The sequence below is a fragment of the Linepithema humile genome, chromosome 2, assembly GCF_040581485.1.
Source record: "Linepithema humile isolate Giens D197 chromosome 2, Lhum_UNIL_v1.0, whole genome shotgun sequence".
NCBI classification, from domain to species: domain Eukaryota; kingdom Metazoa; phylum Arthropoda; class Insecta; order Hymenoptera; family Formicidae; genus Linepithema; species Linepithema humile.
The window spans coordinates 18483916-18504201 of record NC_090129.1 but is presented as its reverse complement, the minus strand read 5'-3'; the positions used below and the strand labels follow the sequence as shown (position 1 = coordinate 18504201).

Genomic DNA, 20286 nt, shown 5'->3' with positions numbered 1-20286 from the left:
TCGTCAATTATTTTAATTAATATTGCTAGGATACAAATTTTCGATAACGCAGTAAAATGTTATATAAATTAATATTCTATTTAAAATATTAAATAAAAGTATATTATGTATTTAAATATAAAGATTCTATTTCTTAAAATTCATTCTAATTACATTTGACCTAAAAGCAAAAGCTATTTATTTCGAGATTTGTCAATCGAGTTTTTTCAATAAGATCACTACATATTGGCAGAATACGTTTAAATAGACGTTTAGGTTAACATAGATACGTTGATAATTAAATAAAAATTTTAAAAAACTGAGAAACGGCAGAAATCTCTATATATTTAATTGATTTTAAATGTTAACAAAACTGCTATTTATACGAAACATTTGTCACATCCGGGAAAAAAATATTTTCGTTGTAACTGAAACGATCAATTGTGCAGCGGTAATTTAATCTATAAATGCTAGTTACTGAAATGAAATTGTCTTTAAATTCTGTTTAGTATATTTGATGTATTTTTACTTGTAATAAAAAACGAGATAACAATTTAATCAGTGTTCAAATTAAAAAATCATCAAAGTTTGCTAATAACATTTTTGAAAATAAAGTTTCTGTTAAATAAATGATAATATTAAAATGCAAATAACAAATCAAGAATAAGTAACAAAACATAAAAGAACAAAAAGTAATTTACTTTAATTTGTTTCATTATAGTTTCGAGTAGCGCGTTGATTTCAACAATTTAATTATTGCAAATTTAAATCACGCATCAAACACTATCACGATACAAATAATAGATATATTTCAAGCGATTATTATAGTAGCAATTAAATAAAAACTATCGAGACACCTCGAAGCGAGAAACGCATCGAGGCACAAAGCGTGCATTGACAGCACGCAGCAATCGCTCGTTTCTGTGTCGCCTTTATATCTCTAAATGGCAAAATTAAAAATGGATTCGTTTGCCCTCGGCGATAAATCAATTAAAACGCCGAATCGAGCCGTGCATGCGTGCGCGCGCGTGTGTCGGCATGCGTGCATGAGCGCGTGTTTTAATTTAATCGATCGGCGAGGCAATCGTGTACACAATTGCGCTTTCTTTTCACTCATTTTAATCCACCGTTATTCACGCTGTTTTTTAACCTATTCAACGCAAAGTGTTTTTTATGCCGTGTATTTCCGTTAAGTTAACAAAATTTATAAAATAAGTTTATCCAGATTGCTATTACCTGAGATCACATTTAAGTTTCGAGCAGTAGAGCGATCGACAATTAGACAAACATCAATAATGTATTGTCGGTTGCAGAAACTAAAATTGAGTTGCACCGACAGTTTGAGTTAACTGATTCCGATTAGCTCTGTGATTCGCTGTCTCTTTCCGTCCTTCTCTCAAGAGTACAATCTTAACTGTATTATAGATGGGCAAAGAGAGCGAGAGAGGAAATTGAATTTGCCAGAAATAGGCTAATCGACATTGATGCAATTCGCAACCATTGAGATTTTAAATATTTAATATACTATTTAATGTCCGAGCTTAATTTATAGAAATTCTACTATCAACACAGAATTAACTTTTTTAACTCATCTTGATGAAACATCAATATTTTTCAGATTGTAAATTTTATACGCAATTACTGCCCTATCTTTACTCCTCATTAATTAACGCCGTCCACGTCATTTTGAGAAAGATTTAATTATTAATATTTAGTTTACAAAATTACACTAAATGTGTCCCGTAAAATATATCATTTTAAAAAATAAACAATTTTGCACGATGAAATATTTTTCTTTCCGTTCTCGCAATTTTTTGTGAGACTTTTCGCAAGGAGTGAAGAGATCGTTGTGCGATGTAACGGGAACAAAATTGACACGTAAATAGTAATATCCAATTAGAACGGCGCAATCTTATCTCATTGAGTAAACCAGAGAAGCACCCGATTAAACACCGCAAACACGTTGTTCCTTATTTTTTCTCGCGATTCCGTTGGAACTTTTTCAATTTTAAAGTTAAATCGCGATTCAACAAGATTTACCCGCGTGCTAATACAATATTTCCTTAGCCAGAAGAACGTTCGTCAGACGACCAGTGTGAATATAAAAGCTGAAACGATGTGTCTTTTACCTTACCGATTTCGTATACATAGCAGTGTACACGAGTGTAATTTTTTAAGCGAATCCCCTTAAGTGCTTAGAAAATCATTTTATCTTATGAGAGATTTTTGCACGACTGCTTCGTCAATAAAACTTTCGTTCAAACAAAATTATCGACATTAAGTCTTATTAAATTTACTTCATTAAAAGTTTCAGGGTTTATTTAAAGCTCAACTGTTTATAATACTATATTATTGTACTTTCGTGTGCGTGCTAAATTTGTTGTTCCCTTTGAAATATTTCTTTCATGCTTTTTACCAGTGCCTACGTTTGTGCAAAATTGTGACGCACAGATAATTCACGAAGAAGCGTGCAAAATTTCAAAAATACGAATGTGGTTCTCACCTGCACACTTTGTTCGCTTTGCAACTCTTGGCCAGACTGTGACACGTCGGCATTTCAGCATCGTCCATGCGCTGTGCGCACATTGGATGCGTTTTCTCTTGCGCCACTATGCATTCATCCTTCTTGTCGTTCGTTTTTCTACAAGAGAAACAAGCGGGTACATAATAAAATTTGAGAAATTATGAATTCTTTAAAAAGCACTGTAGTCTGAATAAAGAAGTATTCTGATAAAGATGCGACTTTGATATTACAAAATACTCGAATTAAAAAAAAAAAAACTTATATTTTACAAAATAACAAAATTCTTTAGTAATTAAAAACCAGTTATTTATTTAATCATTGAAGCAACGCGTCAACACGCGTTAAAGTTGTCTTAATATTAAAAAATAAAAGCAATATTTCATAGCAATAGAGCGTTTTTTTTTTTAATTAAAAATATTTAAATTGAAACATTTAATTTATGCTTCTTAATTCATACCTCAATTATTGTAACTAAAGAAAGATTTAGGACTCTCGTAACAATAATGTAATATTTATTGCGTGGTCGGTAAAACAAAGTTTGTGTGGCGCGCATTGTTCGGTAAATATTAAACGAACGTATTTTATTCAGCCCTATTTTCTTATTCCGTTCGGTCCTTATTTTGAGACGAATGTTTGGACAAAAGGACGACTCGATAGAAAAGACTGCCGCGAGGATTCGGTGGATAAAAGTAAGACGCGAGGCGAGAGCGGAAAGTTTCCGCATTGTTTCGCGACCGAAAGCCACTTAAAAGTTAAAGGAGTCTCGTTAAAAAGGACGATCTTCCGCAAGACTCATGCAAGAAGGATATTATAGGGCTGTTTCGAGGACTCTGTCGAAGTCGTCAGATTTTGAAATTGGTCTCACGCCTCGATTCTCTAAGCTTTCAAAGATTTTATAATCGGCTTTCCATTCGTTATTGATTTTTGTTAAAAAAAAAAAAGGTAATTTGATTTCTACAAGTGATTCTCTCCAAAGTTAATTGTCGAGATTGTAAAATTTTTTTTTGCAATACTATTGTAGTCACTACGCGTAAAATTAGATCAACGATTACTTTGTCACAATAAACAAAGATTGTAGTATTGTTTATTATTTGAGGAGATAATTTGGTATCATGGGAATCCCATTACTTCCTCATTAATTTCCTCGACTCCGGCCTGGTATTAAAGCCTTTGTTTACTCTTGTGCAAAGTTGCACATGCTGATGTAAATTAACTCCTCCTCGTCGTGTGTTTTTCATCTCATGATTTCCTTTCACATTAATCATATTGCAGAAGTAATTTGTTTCCCAAGCAAAATTGTATTAAAAATTCGTTAAAAATTCATTATTGTTTGACATGCATCAGGCAGAACTCGTTTTAGTTCAAGAAAAAAAAGAAAGAATGAAGATTACATTTGACTTGGCACAATATTTCTACATCCCCATTGCTCTAGATAAGAAAGGAAATTTCTTCAACGTTAACAAAAGTTGAAAGAAGTTTTCTTCTTATAAAAAAAAAAAAAGTCAAAAACACATCTGTAATAAAATATTGATGCGCGCAAGAAAATTGCGTCTTATCATTACATCATCATAATTCAAACTTCTATTACATCGAACTGCGATCGGATGCATCGAAAAATTGGCTGCGATTATACGCTTCCGCTGTGTTATTCATCCCTGTAATTCTGCTTATTATTACCTTTACATGAGCTTGCATAATGCATTGAGCCGCATCAGAGATGCATCGAGATCGTGATCTGGCGTTCCTGGCCGTTAAACACGTTGCGTTTTCTTTTTCAATATATCGATTACCGTTCGGCCGCGCGTAACCGATGGGATGTAGTAACGCGTCCATAGCAATACGCGCTGCACCGCACACGCATCGCGAGATACGCATTGTTACGCGTGGCTGCAAAAGCTTCGGATTCAATCACTCAATAGGTTGGATTTTGGAAAAAATTTATCGTTGGCGCAATCCGTGCGCGCGCACAGGCGTAATTAGAGCGCAAATTTGTAACGCGCTGCGTCCTTCGATTAATTCCCAATTAATTTACGACGGCGCCGACGGTTGATCCGTCGTTTCGCGTGCGCAGGCGCCCGTTAAAATAATCCGTTATTAATTCACGTTACGTCGCGCATTGTGCTACGACATAGTTGCTCGCGCAGCGCCGCGCACGTATAATATTTTAACGCGACTTTCTCGCGACAATGAAGGACCAATTAAACATTTAGCGCTATTAGAGCAAGACTGAACAGAACAATAATCACTTTACTGCAATTATGTAAAAGCAAATATTTTTTGCTGAAAAAAATATTAACGAGCAACTTGAAACATGCGGTTCTCGCTTACATTTTCTGAAATGACTGAATTATATATTGATTTGCAGAGCAATAAACGATGAACGAAGAAGAAAAGGGATTGAATTTGTTTACAGGAAAAATGTGGAGGAAAGATGTACCTAAATAAAATATAAGCCACGGATTTGCAATAACAAAAAATGTGGAACAAAACAATAGCAATAAAAAGGATTCTGTGTCTGCGCAACCGACCTGCAAAGACAGAAGGCGATTTCCAAGGTATGTTTGTGATTAGCGTTCTTATAGAAGTGTTGCAGCGCTTCCATGCACACGTTCCTCGTGCATGCCGTTGACTCGCAGTAGTTCAGAACAGGTTGCAGCAAGTTCTTGCATTCCGGATCGTTTCTGCACAAAGAGAGATGTTCCTTATGTAGATTGTCCGGGGTCTCATCCGGAATAATCGATCAATTACCGCTACGGGAATTCGTGAACTTACTTGCACGACGTATAAGCGTGGTGACACGTGCTTGACAGGATCAACTTAACCGGTTGGTCGACGTCCGGCGAGGAGGACGATAGCATCACGCCCTCTGCGAAACAAACAAGTATGTCAAATGGATGGAAGATGCAAATTGAAGAGTTCATAACAAAGACAACCCTTGTCAAAATTTGAGGAAATTGAAATGATAACGTATTTTAGCACTCACAGGTGAAATCTACAATGTGATTGCAGCAATTCTCGCAAAAACAACTCTTGATTTATATTCTTAGGAAGTTTGGATGGTTGAAACTATTGAAAATTTAAGGATGACAGGATGTTTTTTCTTCTCCTAGGAAAATAAAAAATTGAAGGGGTTGTTTTCGTAGGGCATTATTTTTATCTTTTCATATATGACAGGTATATATTTGATCCGTTGAAGGCAAAACACAATAAACAATATGAATTATATTTTCTTATTTTAAGATAGAAAAAAGTTCGTGATTTAATACAAAATCCAGTCATTGACTAGATATATTATCTGTTTATAATTTATTACAAAAAATTGCAAAAAGAAAAATCTAATATTCAGTATTATGAGCAAAACAAACCCTAATCAGAAAAACATCTTTTAAACACACTTAAAATTTCTTTTCTTTAACTAATGATATTCTGGATTCAAATTTAAATATCAATTTAAATTATTTTTGTCTTAGACGTTTCAAAATTCTAGTATATTGTTTAAATATTTTAATTAGAATAATAGTTACAGATATTTGTAGTTGCACATAAAAATTCCACGGTTTTTGGTACATTTCGATTCATAAGGACGGATATGTAACAATTCAATGTCTTGCTTGAAATTTCTATTGATCAAATATGCGTATAAAAATAACAAGATGAAGGTTTCATTATAACGGGCGAAACTTTTCCAATTAGCGCTGTGTAATGCAATTGTATATCGGGTGCGCCCGGTATTTGATAAATTGTGAAAAGCATCGTTTATCATAGATATGTCTACCATTGTACGCGCGACGTGAAGGTTCTTCCAGCATAAATTGAAACGCGAGCTTCCACCATCGATCGCAACATCGAGTGATGTGTGCAACGCTCTTCCTTTAACATAGATCGACATCAGCGTGGTTAAACATGGCAGCCTGAACTCCACCTGTTCTATCTGTAATGCACTGTTTACACAGTCACTGGGGAGACCCACTTTTCTCACCGGCGGACACAAATAAATGATAAATCATCAATGTCACACTATGAATGCGTTCATATGCGCGGTGGGAAAGAACAACGCTTATCGCCTTCGTTATTTCCAGCCATGTCAGAATCACAAATTTAAATCAGGATAAATAGATAATCCATCTTTCCTTTCTTCATTTAGGTGCAGTATTATTAAAACGTTTCATAAAAAAAAAAAAATTGAATTAAATTTGATTTCATTCAAATGTGATTAATTGTGTCAGATTGCGCGCTTATATTGATTTCGAATGGATGTTTTCTACGAATTCGGAAAAATAAATCGATAGCGCTTTGAAATATTTTAAAGAAAACAGCACGATAAACCGCTGTAAAAAACCGTATTGGAATTCCGGGCTCCGTAACAGACTGAAATTCGACAAGCGATTGTCAGGAGAGACGGGTATCCGCCCGATGACGAATGATCGCCATCATTAACCAACATCCTCTCTTCGATTGATGGATCCCGGTGACGGGGTTAACGGTTGTGGGGGAGGGGGGGGGGGAAGGTGTCTGTGAATATCGAGACAGAGGGACTGGCGAGGCTACCTTTTCGGCTGCATGAAAAAGAAAAAAGGGTCTAGGATTCCCCATGAGAAGAGCCGTCCCGCCAGATGACTAGCCATAAGTCAACCACACCATGGCGAGCGTGGCTTCGACGCACTTTATTAAGACAAACGAGCGGCCGGCAACCCCTCACAGCCCCTCGGAGGCCTTAATCGCACCCCTGAATCGCTCGTGAGTTGTCTGTATGTGTGTTTGTTTCGATACTTTTGGAAAAAGCAAACCGACCGCTGTTTAAAGTTTCAATGGTAGCCGCGAGTAAATTAATTTCCATGAAATTGCAGTAGTGGCAGGATAAAATGGTGTTTATTTTAAATGCATGCATTTAGTGGAAAGTACTTTCGTTATTCATTACGCGCTCTTATTTATATTCTTGTGAAATCTGCACAAAATTTATTATGTCGCAGGTTAACATTATTTATAAATCCACTTTGTTATTATTGCTTAATCAATTTTGTATAATGTTCAGATAAAAGGCTATTATATTAGATTATCAAGAAATATTTAAAGAGAAATGAAAAGCTTCGTTTCAGCTATCTGCGTGAAATAAATAGAAAATAAAAGGATATATCAAATTACAGATATATGGAAACTATACAGATAACCGAAACAAGGTTGAAACGTTTACAAAGGTTATCGGAACACAAATCGGAACGTGTATCAAGCGTTTCCGATGGAATATCAATATCGCGAGTTCCGGATCCGGTCGGCGCGCTGCAGGAAGATTCCCGGATTTAGTTTCGGCGAAACAAGGGCAATTCCGAGCGGAGGTAATTGGAACTCGTGCCGCTCCTCGAGATCGATGCCGAGCTCGACTTCGCGTCGCGAAATATATCGCGGCTCCTCGGTCAGGTGAGGACCTTTTCAGTGACACAGGTGCACGGATGCAGAAACTCGCTCGGCGAGTCGTTAGACTCCCGAACGAACGAGATCATTTGCTGGTGGAGAATGGACTCGGCTAAAACACTGCGAGTGAAACATGTACTACTTGTCCTATGCACTTAGGCTAATGCTTAGGTGTTGAATACACACCTCTTTTTGCAAGTCAAATGAAAAAAATTTTGTTTGCCTTGTGAAAGGTTTTCCGCATATCGAACTTAAATACGGTGCTCAGTAAAATATCGTAAACCGAATTTTTTACATTTTGCGTGTTTTACGCAATACATTAATAAAATTATACGATCTCTTAATCCTGATCACACTATAAAAATAGAAAATTTGTTTAAAAAAATTTTTTTAAACAATATTAGAGTATTTGCGATGTTTATGTCGATAATTTTGAAGCAAGAAAATTTATACGAATGATTCTTGTCAGCCAATTCGTTTTTGTTCTGTAAAGCAGGTTCATAAAATGAGCCGCAAACTTCACCATCAGTCAGACGTGTCACGTAGGAACGTAGAAACGCAGGACAATGAAATGTGACAGATGTTGTCAGAACGCTTCAAACCTCGACAAAACCCAGGTTGCGGTTTATATCTGGCTCCATGTTCCCGTAACTTCTATCAAATTTCGCCTATTACGAAAGCCAGAAATAATCGGGGAGCCGCGAATACATCTCGCAACTTCGCGGTTGCAATTTTTACCGCGTCGCATCGCGAGGCTGACGGGGATGCAAATCGCCGGTTAACGAAATTGCAAGTTCAACGTCGACACTCGCGGCTTGTGCCTGTCCGCGTTGCATATTCAGCGGCAATGTTAAACTGACGAAACATTCTGACACCACGCAATACTAACGATTGAATACTGTTCTTAAAGAGGATCAAGATTCACGGTGTAATTCACTTTCCCGCTCGTCAAGAGATTCGTTCACACAAAATTCAAAGCTGCTAATACTTGTTCGCAGCCGTGAGTTTTCGACGTCGAATTTGCGAAATCGGCTGAAATTTATAATACCATAACGAGCTCCGAGAGCGAATTCGTCGAGCACAAGATCTGCCTTGTGGTTATTCTCAACGTTTTAGCGAGCGTTTCAACCACGTCGGTTAGCCGGAAAGTTCTCATTATACGCGTCTGCTTCCGGGTTAAATATTAAACGATGTAAAAATTAAATAAGATCAGTTACTGTTGAGATAAGTCACCTCTTAATATAATTTTAGTCGACAGGTATGATGTAAGAATATTTCAATAAAGATACTGCTATATTTAGAACAATTTTTCGCGTTTGTAATTGATACTTCCGATATTTAATATTTCACTTAATCTATAATCGTATTCTATTACAGAGTTTAAAATAAACATCTAAATAAAATTTTTTTCTGTACTTTATAGCATGTATGATTCTCTAAATTAATTAATTTACTCAACATAAAGACAATTAATTTTAGTCGAGTACAAATGCAGCCAAACAGTAAAAGAAACGCGTTTGCAAAAAAGATGAAATAAAAATCTTCTTTTTATTTTGTTTTATGTGTATTACGTATATAGTAATGTATTATTTACTGCAATTTTTGATAAAGCGGCTTATCAAGTGATTCTAATGTGCAAAGTAAAAAGAGACCAAAACACACAACTTGTGACAATTAATAAAGGTGCGAGCGAACGTGCTAATTAATCATTAGATCACTACCGTAGAGCGGTTTCGATTTTATCCGCTATTTATATATCTAAAACCGCAATGAATATCCGTAATTGATCGGCCAACCGAGTAATTAGCGCAGCTGTAATTGAGAGAAAATCGCGTTAAAGAAGCGCGCAAAGCGCTGAGCGAGCGGCGCTTCCCGATTGCAATTGCGTTTCCCATATTTGACGTTAATTGGCCGAGCGGGCAATTAGTTACAGCAATAATTTGTGGAGAAACAAGATACGCGCTAGTGCCAAAAAACGCTAGCTAATCGCGGTGGTTATTCACGGTTAACCCCGGCGCGTTGTCAGACAAAAAATTTTCCAACACATTTCTGGTATCACTTTAACCAATAGCTAAATAATTTACATATTTCGCTCTGTACTCATTGTGTTCTCATTCCACAGCTTACTTTAATTAGTTATCAATTAAATCAACTTACATATGTAAATATGTAACATATATTTGTAATATATATAATATATATTTTTAATAAATTCTACTATCTGCTGTTTTTTACAAAAAGTACGTGTAGTTAGTAGAGATTTATCCTAGTTTTAAAACTGCAAAATAAATATTTAATTTTTTTTGTTATAAAACATATGAATATTTTTATATTTATGAGATTTTTTATTGTGCTTTAGCAAAAATATTTTGCAAAAAATATTATTATATAACAATAGCATTATTATTTCTACAAAAATTTAGTTTATACGAATAAAAACTGAATTTAAAGCAACAATTTTTTGTATTATTATTTTTTATATCCGATAGCGTCCATGCAAAAAAAAAATGAAAAATCAACGTTTCAATTAATCATATAAAAGATTCGTTAACCAACTTTTTCTCGTTATTTTGCAATTAATTTTCTTCTAGTCTCTCTTGAGTGCACAGGTGTAATCATACATCAAAAATAAATATTGACAATGGATTATATGCTATCGGATTATGATGCTAATTAATCGACAAGAAATTAGCTAGTCTGTAATCGATGAATAAAAGGTTCGCAACGCGCGATTGTTGGATACGTTTTTAATTACTGGTCGTTTTTTCGCAGTGTTAATTGTCGCGGTGGAATTCCGATGAGTCAATCCGAATCCGTTTTTCGTAGCTCTTTTTTCCATTTTTTTTTTCACGTTCGTCATTCCCTTGGGCATGGCAATGTACAAATAAATGAACACGTGACGTGGGTATGTAAATCGTTATCGGCGAGACTAAACAAACGCACTGACATAATTATAACGTATAGGCTAGCATTAATGTTCATCAAGATATGACACTATCAATTTGAAGCGCTTTCAATGATTTCTGTTTAATAAATGGTGTATATACTTTTTTACACAACTTTTTATGTGATTTATTAAAACAAAAATTGCAAAAAGATGGGAAACAATTTTTTAAGTATTTAAAATTCTAGATGTCAGTCCACATCATTTTGATCGCTAAGTTAAAACAATCTTATTAAAATTATTACATTGTCAATAAATTTTTTATTTAGTTACTTTCTAACAAAAAATTAATAAAAAATAAATGAAACTTTTAATATGAAAAATTTAGATCATCTTAACTGTGTTTCACTTAGACGTGTTGTTATATGAATAATTATAAGAAATTGTTGAAAATAAAAAAAGTTTTCGAGAAAGAAGATCGGTTTCCTAGTAAAATCCTCTTCTCTTACTCGAACGAGAGTTCGAGCGAGTGCACCTGTTCTCTCAAGCGCGTTTCTCTCAAATCTGGGAAACGGCGATCGATGTAAAACCGTCGTGTAATATCGAATACGACGAAAACTTGGACGAGTCTTGGGCACGATGGCGGATTAAAGTTCGAAATCCGGCGGTTCGTGAAATAATATGCGGACGCGCGGGAGAGATACGAGAAGAGGCAGGAAATGAGAGCAACCGGAGAGAGAGTCGAAATTAAATTAAACTTTCGCTGCGATAAATCTTACTCGTTGAGGTGATATCTTTGCGAGATATTACGCGGAGATGCAATCGATCCTCCGCTCTTTCATCGCGTCGACAGAAAATCGCGATCGTAGAAGTAGTCTGAAGATTAATTCCTATTATTTGCTCGTTCTATCATTTATCTTGATTAATCGAGAATTAGTAATTGCCGATATTATTTATTTTTACAGGTATAGTTTTTAAAACTTCTTCTTGAGTTTTGCAGGGATTTTGAAAGATTATAAGTTAGCATTTTATTTTGTTATATAATAATTTTTTTAATTTTACAAGAATAATCATATTTTTTTAGTTATACTGTCGTGTAATTTCGTGGAAAATATCGCATTATTCTGATGTGATTTTAATTTTGTTAATGTACAACTATATGCATATAGTTATATGATAGTTTATAATAAAATAAAAGTAAAATAAAATATAAATATAATATTTTGCGTTAAAGAGATAAAAATGTAAAAAATCAGGTTTCACAAGTATCGCAATATCAGATGAAGCAATTTGTTTATTTGCCGTTTTTTTTTTCGGTATTCATGTATATTATATGTACATGCATACGGAAATATATTTGTTGTGTGGAAACTAATGAATTTCATTCTGGTGCGTTGCATCGGCTCACTGGGAAGCATTTTTATTGCAATTGGTAATCACTATTCGATATTGAAACGGAAACGTGTTTTTTATTCTGCCCGATACACGGAAAATTATTTCGAATGTGCGAAGATTTAGTCGACCGTGTTGTAATTAATATTCTCGGCGAGATATTGCAATAAATTTTCAGATTCCTATTGTACCTCCTTCAATAAACTTTTCCGTTATCTTTTTCTTCTTATATTTGCAATGCGTAAACTGTTTCCTATTGAAAATGTTGCTATATTTATATTTCTGATGCATAACAATTAAATTCAAATCTGCATTTTGTTCGTAAATAAGAGTACATACTATTTTTTTATGTTTTTAATTTACTTATCTTTTATGTATAAAAAATCAGTAAAATTTAAAAAATTTTGTTTACCCAAATGTACATATATATTTTTATTACTTACGTAGAAATTTTGATATTTTTATATAAATATTTTTATATAAACATTAAGCACAAATGGCATAAGTTTTTGAAACATTTTTAATTTATAATAATTAAAATTGAACTAAAATTGAATCTTGCTCTTTATATATACAATACATATTTAATCATCGCGCCTTGTCAAAATAAAAGATCAAACATTTACGATATAATATTATATAAGATAATTTGCTGTTATTGAAACAGATTAAGGCAATTACCACGCTACGATCTATGATAAAAGTCGCATGCATAAAATAGATTTCATACATCTCTTTTCTCTGGATTTTTCTCGCGCAAAACTCGCCTATCCTTCAACAGGATGCCGTCGCAGGCAGTTTGCAGGAAAATATGAATTTGCGCAACGCATTAAAACAAATGGAATTTTCCATGACGCGAGTATAGCAGTGATGCCGTGACATTTTTAACATAACCTTCCGCCATTGGCAAGAAAGATCATCTTGATGGAAAAATTTATGATTACGCACTGAGTACTTTATTACTCGTACTCATTGCGCGTAATTCGCGCTGGAATATCGAAGAGTGCAATTTTGATATTGCGCATCATTTCACGTAAGATCGCTCGAGCGAAACAATTTAAACAATTTTATTACTTTAATCATAAGACATATTTGATAACAAAATAGTGCGTTTATTGTAAGTAATTGCAAAATTGACACCACTTTGTTATCCTTACAATTTTTGTAATGTATAATTATAAAAATATATATAAAGAATATTTTTTTACATTTACAAAAACTGTTTTATTTATAGCTAAAAATAATTAATTTATATCAATCACATTAAAAAGCGAACACATCCGTCGTTATATATTTTCAACGGTAAACGGGATCTTTTTAGTTGAAAAATAACTCACTTAATAGGTTAAAAATAAGATTGATGAGAGACTCACGTTCCACATCGTCAGTTTGGTTCTTTCTGTGATGACTGCGATGATGATGTCCGCCTGGAATGGGGATTTGCTTCATGGCGAGTAGGTCTCGGTGCTGGGCGTCGATCAGCGGATTCTCCAACTGCGATTCAATCACCTCGTAGCTGGTGGAATTGTCGGGATGGGCGATGACCTTCACTGTAAACGACCGGGCGTAACAAGTTGCGCACAGGAAGTGCAATCTTCGAATAAATCCGTCCTCGCGAAAAGAGGTAAAAGGACCCATCTTCCGACTCTTTTATAAAGAAGCGACGGAAGAAAGATCGTAATCGCACAGCTCACAGTGGAGTCGTACGTATTTTTACATTGCGACTGCACTCGCGAGCAAAATTGCGCTCGGAGGTCGTTGCGAAATTACAAGAGCATCTCTTTTGGATAATTCGTGAAAATGTTTATGAGCAAGTTTTGCTGCGAATGATGCCGCAGCGCGACGCGGAGGGTCTGAGAAATTAATGCGGCGGAATTGAAAGCTTTTTCTCGGCTGCTACAATCGTAGCATCGTATGCGGGAACAAGGCAAATGATTAATCACGACTTTTTGACCTGTCTTAAGTGCACTCAGATGTATTAAATGAAATTTCTTTCTTGCTAAATGAAGAAATAAGTGAAGAACCTATTGCCAATTGCATTTCCAGCTGCGACAAGATATGTTCGTTTTCTCTTAAATTTGTAAACAAAAAAACCATTAGAGACAATAGTTTATCAAAAAATTGAGCATTTCGAATACATTCAAGATAATTATTTAAGAAAATATTATTTTATACTAATAATCTAGTCCACTAATATCTCCAAATTGAATTTAAACAATTCTTTAATTATTGTGAATACAATATGTTAGATAAAATGCTTGTAGGTCCAAATTTAAAAGAAATTATTTTAACAAAATAAAAATTATCTTCAAAAATGTTATTCTATGTTTAAAAAAAAAATCTATTCGTCAATTTAAGTTTAGAATGTTTGTCCTTTTACCTTGTTGTTAAGAATTTATCATGTCAATTTGTCGTCACTATAATTTTTACGAAGCATCGTAAAAATTATAAAATACCTGCATTCAGATAAGTTACCTGTATTATTATTGATTGCAAACAATCAGTTTTTGCAGATAACAAAAATTATTAAAGCGAATTACGCTGAAACACAGATGGGTGTGACATAACATTTCCATTTCTAATATATTGATATTTTAAAAAGAAAAACGGAAACAATAAAAAATAAAAAATAAAAATTGATCAAGATTGAATCGTAATCGCGCGTAATTAACCATCAATTTTAAGAGCTATGTCAATGAAAATCAACAATCCGCATCTCTGTTCAGAAATTTTTGAGGCTGTTGCTCGACACTTTTATAATTTCTCGAATCTGCGTAATAGAAAATTTGCAGAAAGACACGACACATCGTGCCCATCGCAGAGTGCCCGGCGTACTCGCGCAGTGCAACAACTCTCTTAAAGATTCCGACGCATTCTCCGGACGGGGCCTTCGGCGGCTCCGCAAAATGGGACTCCTCGAGCGCGCCAGCAGCTCCGGTACGAACCTTGGTCGACGAACCCTTCGAAGGTCTCGCGGGGCTCGAAGAGCCGGTCGACGGGCAGCGCGCCTTGCTTGAACTCGAGATCATCAAAGTCGTCGTCGGCGCGGTCGACAATCGCGCGGTGCTCGTAGGTGGGCCTGGGTGCGAACTTCCTAGGTGCCGGCAGCCGGGGCGGCTCGGCATGGCCGGGCCCGCGTGCCCCCCCCAACGGCTCGTCCAGCACGGTAGGCGTGGGACGAGCGGCCGCCGGCGCGTACGAGCCCGCCGACGACGACGACAGCGTCGCGACGACGGACGGCGGTGCGGGTAGTGCGGGGTGCTGACGATGGTGATGGTGCTGGTGCTGTTGGTGATGGTGGTGCCGATGCTGGTGCGGGTGCGCGTCATGCTCGCTTTGGGGCTGCAGGTGCACTGTGCTGGAGCGATCATGCTTGGACAACGAAGACGAAGAAGAAGAAGAAGAAGAAGAAGAAGAAGAAGAGGAGGAAGAAGAAGAAGAAGAAGAGGAAGAGAAGGAGGAAGAAGAAGATCCATCCGTCGACCGATCCGGGTGATCAGCGCCTGGACGCGAGGTCGCAGCGCGATCCTCGAACCGATTCACGTCGATCTCGTATCGACCCGAATCGATCCGAGGATTGTACGCCTCGACGACGAGGACGGCTGGCCTGCCGGGCAGCTCCGGCGCCTCCTGGTGATGATGCCGATCGCCGTGACGGTGGTGGTGTTGGTAGTGGTCTGGGCGTCGGTCGCCGGACTGCCGTATGTCGTGCGTGCTGTCGGGATCGTAGTACGACGGGGTGCGCGCGGTCCCGGGGAACAGAAAATGGGGGTACATACTGGTCGGCGGCAACCAGATCTCCTGGTAGTTCTCCTGCTGCGGGTCGAACGGGTACAGGGCCGAATCCGTGCCCGACAGGTCTACGGAGGTGGAGGAGGGCAGGATCTCTGTAACACAGAAGCAGAGCCGCGGACGAGAACGGGGTGAGTGAGGGTGCGCGTTCGCCATCGGTACGCAACGTGCGGGGTTTGCGTGCTGTTGTTGTGAGGTAAAGTGTCGTGATGATGGGTGATAGTGATAGTGGTAGTTTGGTAACGGTGGTAGTTGCGGTGCACACTGGCGCGACGGACGTTGACGGAGGATCGTTCGCGGAGAGGAGATTTCGGCCCGATCGCTGCAGGACGCCACACAGCTCTGACTGTCGAGATAAATAATCGCGTGGATATTGAGTATTGATATTTCCAGACGCTACGAGCAAACATATTTGTAGAGCTAACGTTTCGCATCGTCAAATTAATCTAGAACGCTCGGATTAACAAATGGATTCGCGTTTGTCTGGAGATTCTGTAAACATCGGAGTTTATTTAGGAGATAATGTGAAAGATATAGATCAAGTTGAAATGGATAATATTACGGTACGCAAAAATAATCAGAGAAAAACAATTATAAGAAACTTAATTAGAATGCGTTTGAACCATTTGTCTTTCAAACGAATCTAGATTAACATCGCGTACTTAAATCGAGTATTTAATTCCACTCATTCGATTCAAATTTGATCGCTTCATTGCTCCATGGTTTCGTTTAGAAAATTTTATCATATTTATTATTGTAATTTCATGTACATAGAGTGTTTGTGAGTTTATTACTTTTTCTCTTATTTACAATTCTCTTTCAATTTCTTCTTGACAACATTTTTATTAAAAAACTTCAAATTTTCGTCACTAAATATTAAATTGTAAAATTTTATTCATCTACTTACCATATTTTCAATTATTTGCTAATAATTAAAAAATTATGAATTTTACAATCTTTTTGTTAGAAAAAAATCTATGAAAAAAGTTTGTACGAAAAAGGAAATATATTAAGGAACAATAAATATCTTTATCCCATGTTTAAGGACTGATGGAAGTGAATATGTCAAATATATGAGATAAATTATATTCTGAATAAGCAGTATTATACGCACGCAAACACACGGAATAATATTATAATTGCAGAACGGAAGTGTGCGGAAATCAACCTGGGAAAATTGTATCGCACTGCATAGAAGATAACCAACGAACAATGCTTTGTTACAAAGCATAATCCAATTGCCTTTGAAATAAATATCAAATGCGAACCTATTCAAAGAAATCATAAAAGAAATTAAAACGCCTGTAAATAGGCGGGTAAACCAACTCGTAATTACCGGTTCTTTTTAACTGGTCAGTTGAAAAATTCTGCTTTATCGTTGCGCGCTTTTAATATTTACTCTCGACGTTTCGATCACTTTCAAATGCATTGTTAATTGCATTGCAATGACGCGCGTTAATGCGATAGAAAACCAGTTCTTGCAATGAATATAATAACTCTTACAACATTTTTCCGTTATTGGACATATCAAATATAACAAGCAAATTATATTTATGAAAGGAGATTTTCAACCAAGTATACTTATCGTACTCAAGACTACTTGTAGAAATTCGATCGCATTTTATAGAAAAGAAGCAATCAACAATATATTGTCACAGATCCTCAACCAATTGCTTTTGAAACGAGTATTAAGCACAGATATACTCAAGTAAGTAACAATGCAAGATCCTTTTTCCGTTAATTAAAAAGTTTAGTTTTTATTGAAACTTATTTTTGATATCTACTTAATATTATCGATAAAAAATCAATTTAATCCAATTGCTTTTAAAACAGATACCAAATGCAAATTTACTTCAAAAATCATGAAACAGTTGAAGGGAAAATAGTAAGTGACGTTTGAAATCAATTCGCAATACATTCAATCGAAATAAATTCCAGTCATTTTGTTGTCAATTATAAAGATGCTTTTTACATTTACATTTTTTATGCACTTAATATTTCACATTAATCCTGTTGAATTCTATTTTTTCGAAGTGAATGTTTCTGTTGTTACACTTTCTATGTTCTTAATATTATCGTTTCTTCCAAAGTTGCACAATTAATCAATCGCAGATTACTTCGCGCTTTATTAATGCGCCACAAATGTCTTTTTAAGGTGTCCTGCCGACGACGTTGGTATTTTCTCATTTGTTGGGCGCGATAGTGTGATGCGAAATAAAAAGCCGGCGAGAAAACGAAGTTAAACGAAGCGGCTGGTAATCGAAATCGACAGGCGACTTGGTGTCTCTTCTTCAGAGAGTCCTCTCGGGCTCCTTCGAGAATTCCGCAAAACCGGAAACTCCATCCGGAGCCGCGGAATCCTCGCATTGAGCGTTACTGCACGCGAGAAATTATCCCAGAGCGATGCCGTGCTCACCGAGCGTGATTTTGTTCTTAAGAGATTTTGGGATTCCCCAGGGATCATCGTAAGGTCGTGGGACGCCGACCAAGAGGGTCAAACCCGTTCCGCGTCGATCGTTCGCAAACGAAGTGGAAACCTGAATAAATTACTCGCGCCACGCGTGCCATCTTCTTTCCCAATTGTATTTTTCTCTCAAACGTTACGTCCTATATTTTGCAACCAGGAGTCTTTTTTATTGCAAATTTCATAAATTTGTTATGCAGTTAAAGCAAGAGAAATATAAAAATATCATATGCAAGTATCTCATGCAAAAGTTTCTACTGCTGTTTGTTGAATTTAATTAATCGTAAAAATTAATGTATTATCGGAATTAAATATTCTCGTCCAACTATTTATTTTTTATTCTTAAAGTATATTTTTGTTCGTCGCAGAGTGTTACCAGATATTTGACTTGTCATGGGATATTTTTACCATAATACAAGTTAAAACTAGACGAGTTTACTCTCTATTCGGTATTACTTGATTTGTCTAAGTGACAAATTCGCCGAAATAGCTCCGATAACGATTCGGTGTCTTCCGATAAATCATTCGGCGATACTGAGGAACGAAGGGGAGAGTATAGTGAGTCGAGTACAGAGAGTAGACAGAGTCGTAATAGGCGCTACACACACTAACAAGCTACACACTTCAGATAGAAAACAAGCCGTAAGTTACAGACATGCGGGTGCCGATTTGTCGATTCTCACCGATGTGGATTTTCATGCAGAAGTACGACATGCGGTGCACAATTCCTGGCGCACTCCGCCCCGCAGGATCGTTCGAGGCTCATCGCCGCCACCTTGGACTCGCACTTCATCCGTCAAGCGCGTTTCATATTTCACGACGCGGGCAATCTCGACCGATCGCGACGTCGATTTCGTCACGGATTTACGACGACAAAGGAAAATTGCGGTGTCGATGCGAGCGATCGAGTTCTGTCAGTTGTTTAGTCATAAATTCCGCAGTACGAGTCTGAGTTCGACGATCAAAATGGTAAAAATTGGAAGGGCTCCGATTTAGAACGATATAAAAGAAATAAAAAAAACAAAAAAAAACATGATGTATGATCAAATACCAAGAACTCCTTTCGCTGTAATTATTCATGGACTGTGAAAGTGAATTGATTGCGATATGTACAAACATTCACCGTCGCGTTTCGCCGTGCTACAGCCATTAATATTAAGACAATTCGACAAAGCTAAGAGTCGTACAATCGTATTCCCATGATGCCGCTTCGTCCCGATAACGTTCTCCATCTCGTCGATTTATCTCGCGGGCGTTTGTCGATGGGGCGCGCGAGCTATCATACTGTGCGTCGAAATATTCATGGCATAGAGACGCGGCGGAAATAGACATATATATATATATATATATATATGTACGCAGACGGATGAAAGACACGAGAAATAGCCTCCAAGGGCGGTGACGAGGATATTGGTCTCGAAATGCGGATCCTTCGGGGTGGAGTGCGTACTCGTAGGGAGTGCCGGGGGTGCGTTTTCTCGTGCAGACGGTTTCTCTCGTGCGTTCCGGGACTTGGAGGATCGATCCTCGCGCTTCTTCGGGCTTCCCTCCATTTGGGACGGACATCTTCCTCTCGTGGACCGGACTGGTGAGGAGGAGGATCCTCCTCGTCCAGCCCTTTCGAGCACTGATCGAACGTCTCGAGACACTCGCTTCCGAGTATCTCGTGCTCTGCTGCTCTTCGCCCTGCCTTTTTTTTACTAACTCCGAATGAATAACGTGAGGTGTGAGTAATTTTACGTCGACCGAGATAGTTGAAAGCTTTGGTGGCACTTGAAAAAGAGATGTATCAGTTATAAAAGGAACTTAGTTTACTTTTTGCGCCATGGCACACGGAAGTAT

The 20286-nt window shown here is 37.0% G+C and overlaps 1 protein-coding gene across 12 annotated transcripts in view; it reads right to left on the bottom strand.

The window, feature by feature from the left end:
* Positions 1-20286, bottom strand: part of Gfrl (Glial cell line-derived neurotrophic family receptor-like) — a 342717-nt gene that overhangs the window by 34457 nt on the left and 287974 nt on the right. For 10 of the 12 annotated variants that reach the window (XM_067349567.1, XM_067349568.1, XM_067349570.1 and 7 more), the window contains 5 exons: positions 15134-16075; positions 13562-13738; positions 5276-5369; positions 5032-5184; positions 2483-2620 (listed from right to left, as the gene is read on the bottom strand). In XM_067349567.1, the coding sequence (XP_067205668.1) occupies positions 2483-2620; positions 5032-5184; positions 5276-5369; positions 13562-13738; positions 15134-16075 (1504 nt within the window). The remainder of the gene's footprint in view (positions 1-2482; positions 2621-5031; positions 5185-5275; positions 5370-13561; positions 13739-15133; positions 16076-20286) is intronic. The other 2 variants (XM_067349576.1, XM_012379031.2) reach the window with 2 other exon arrangements.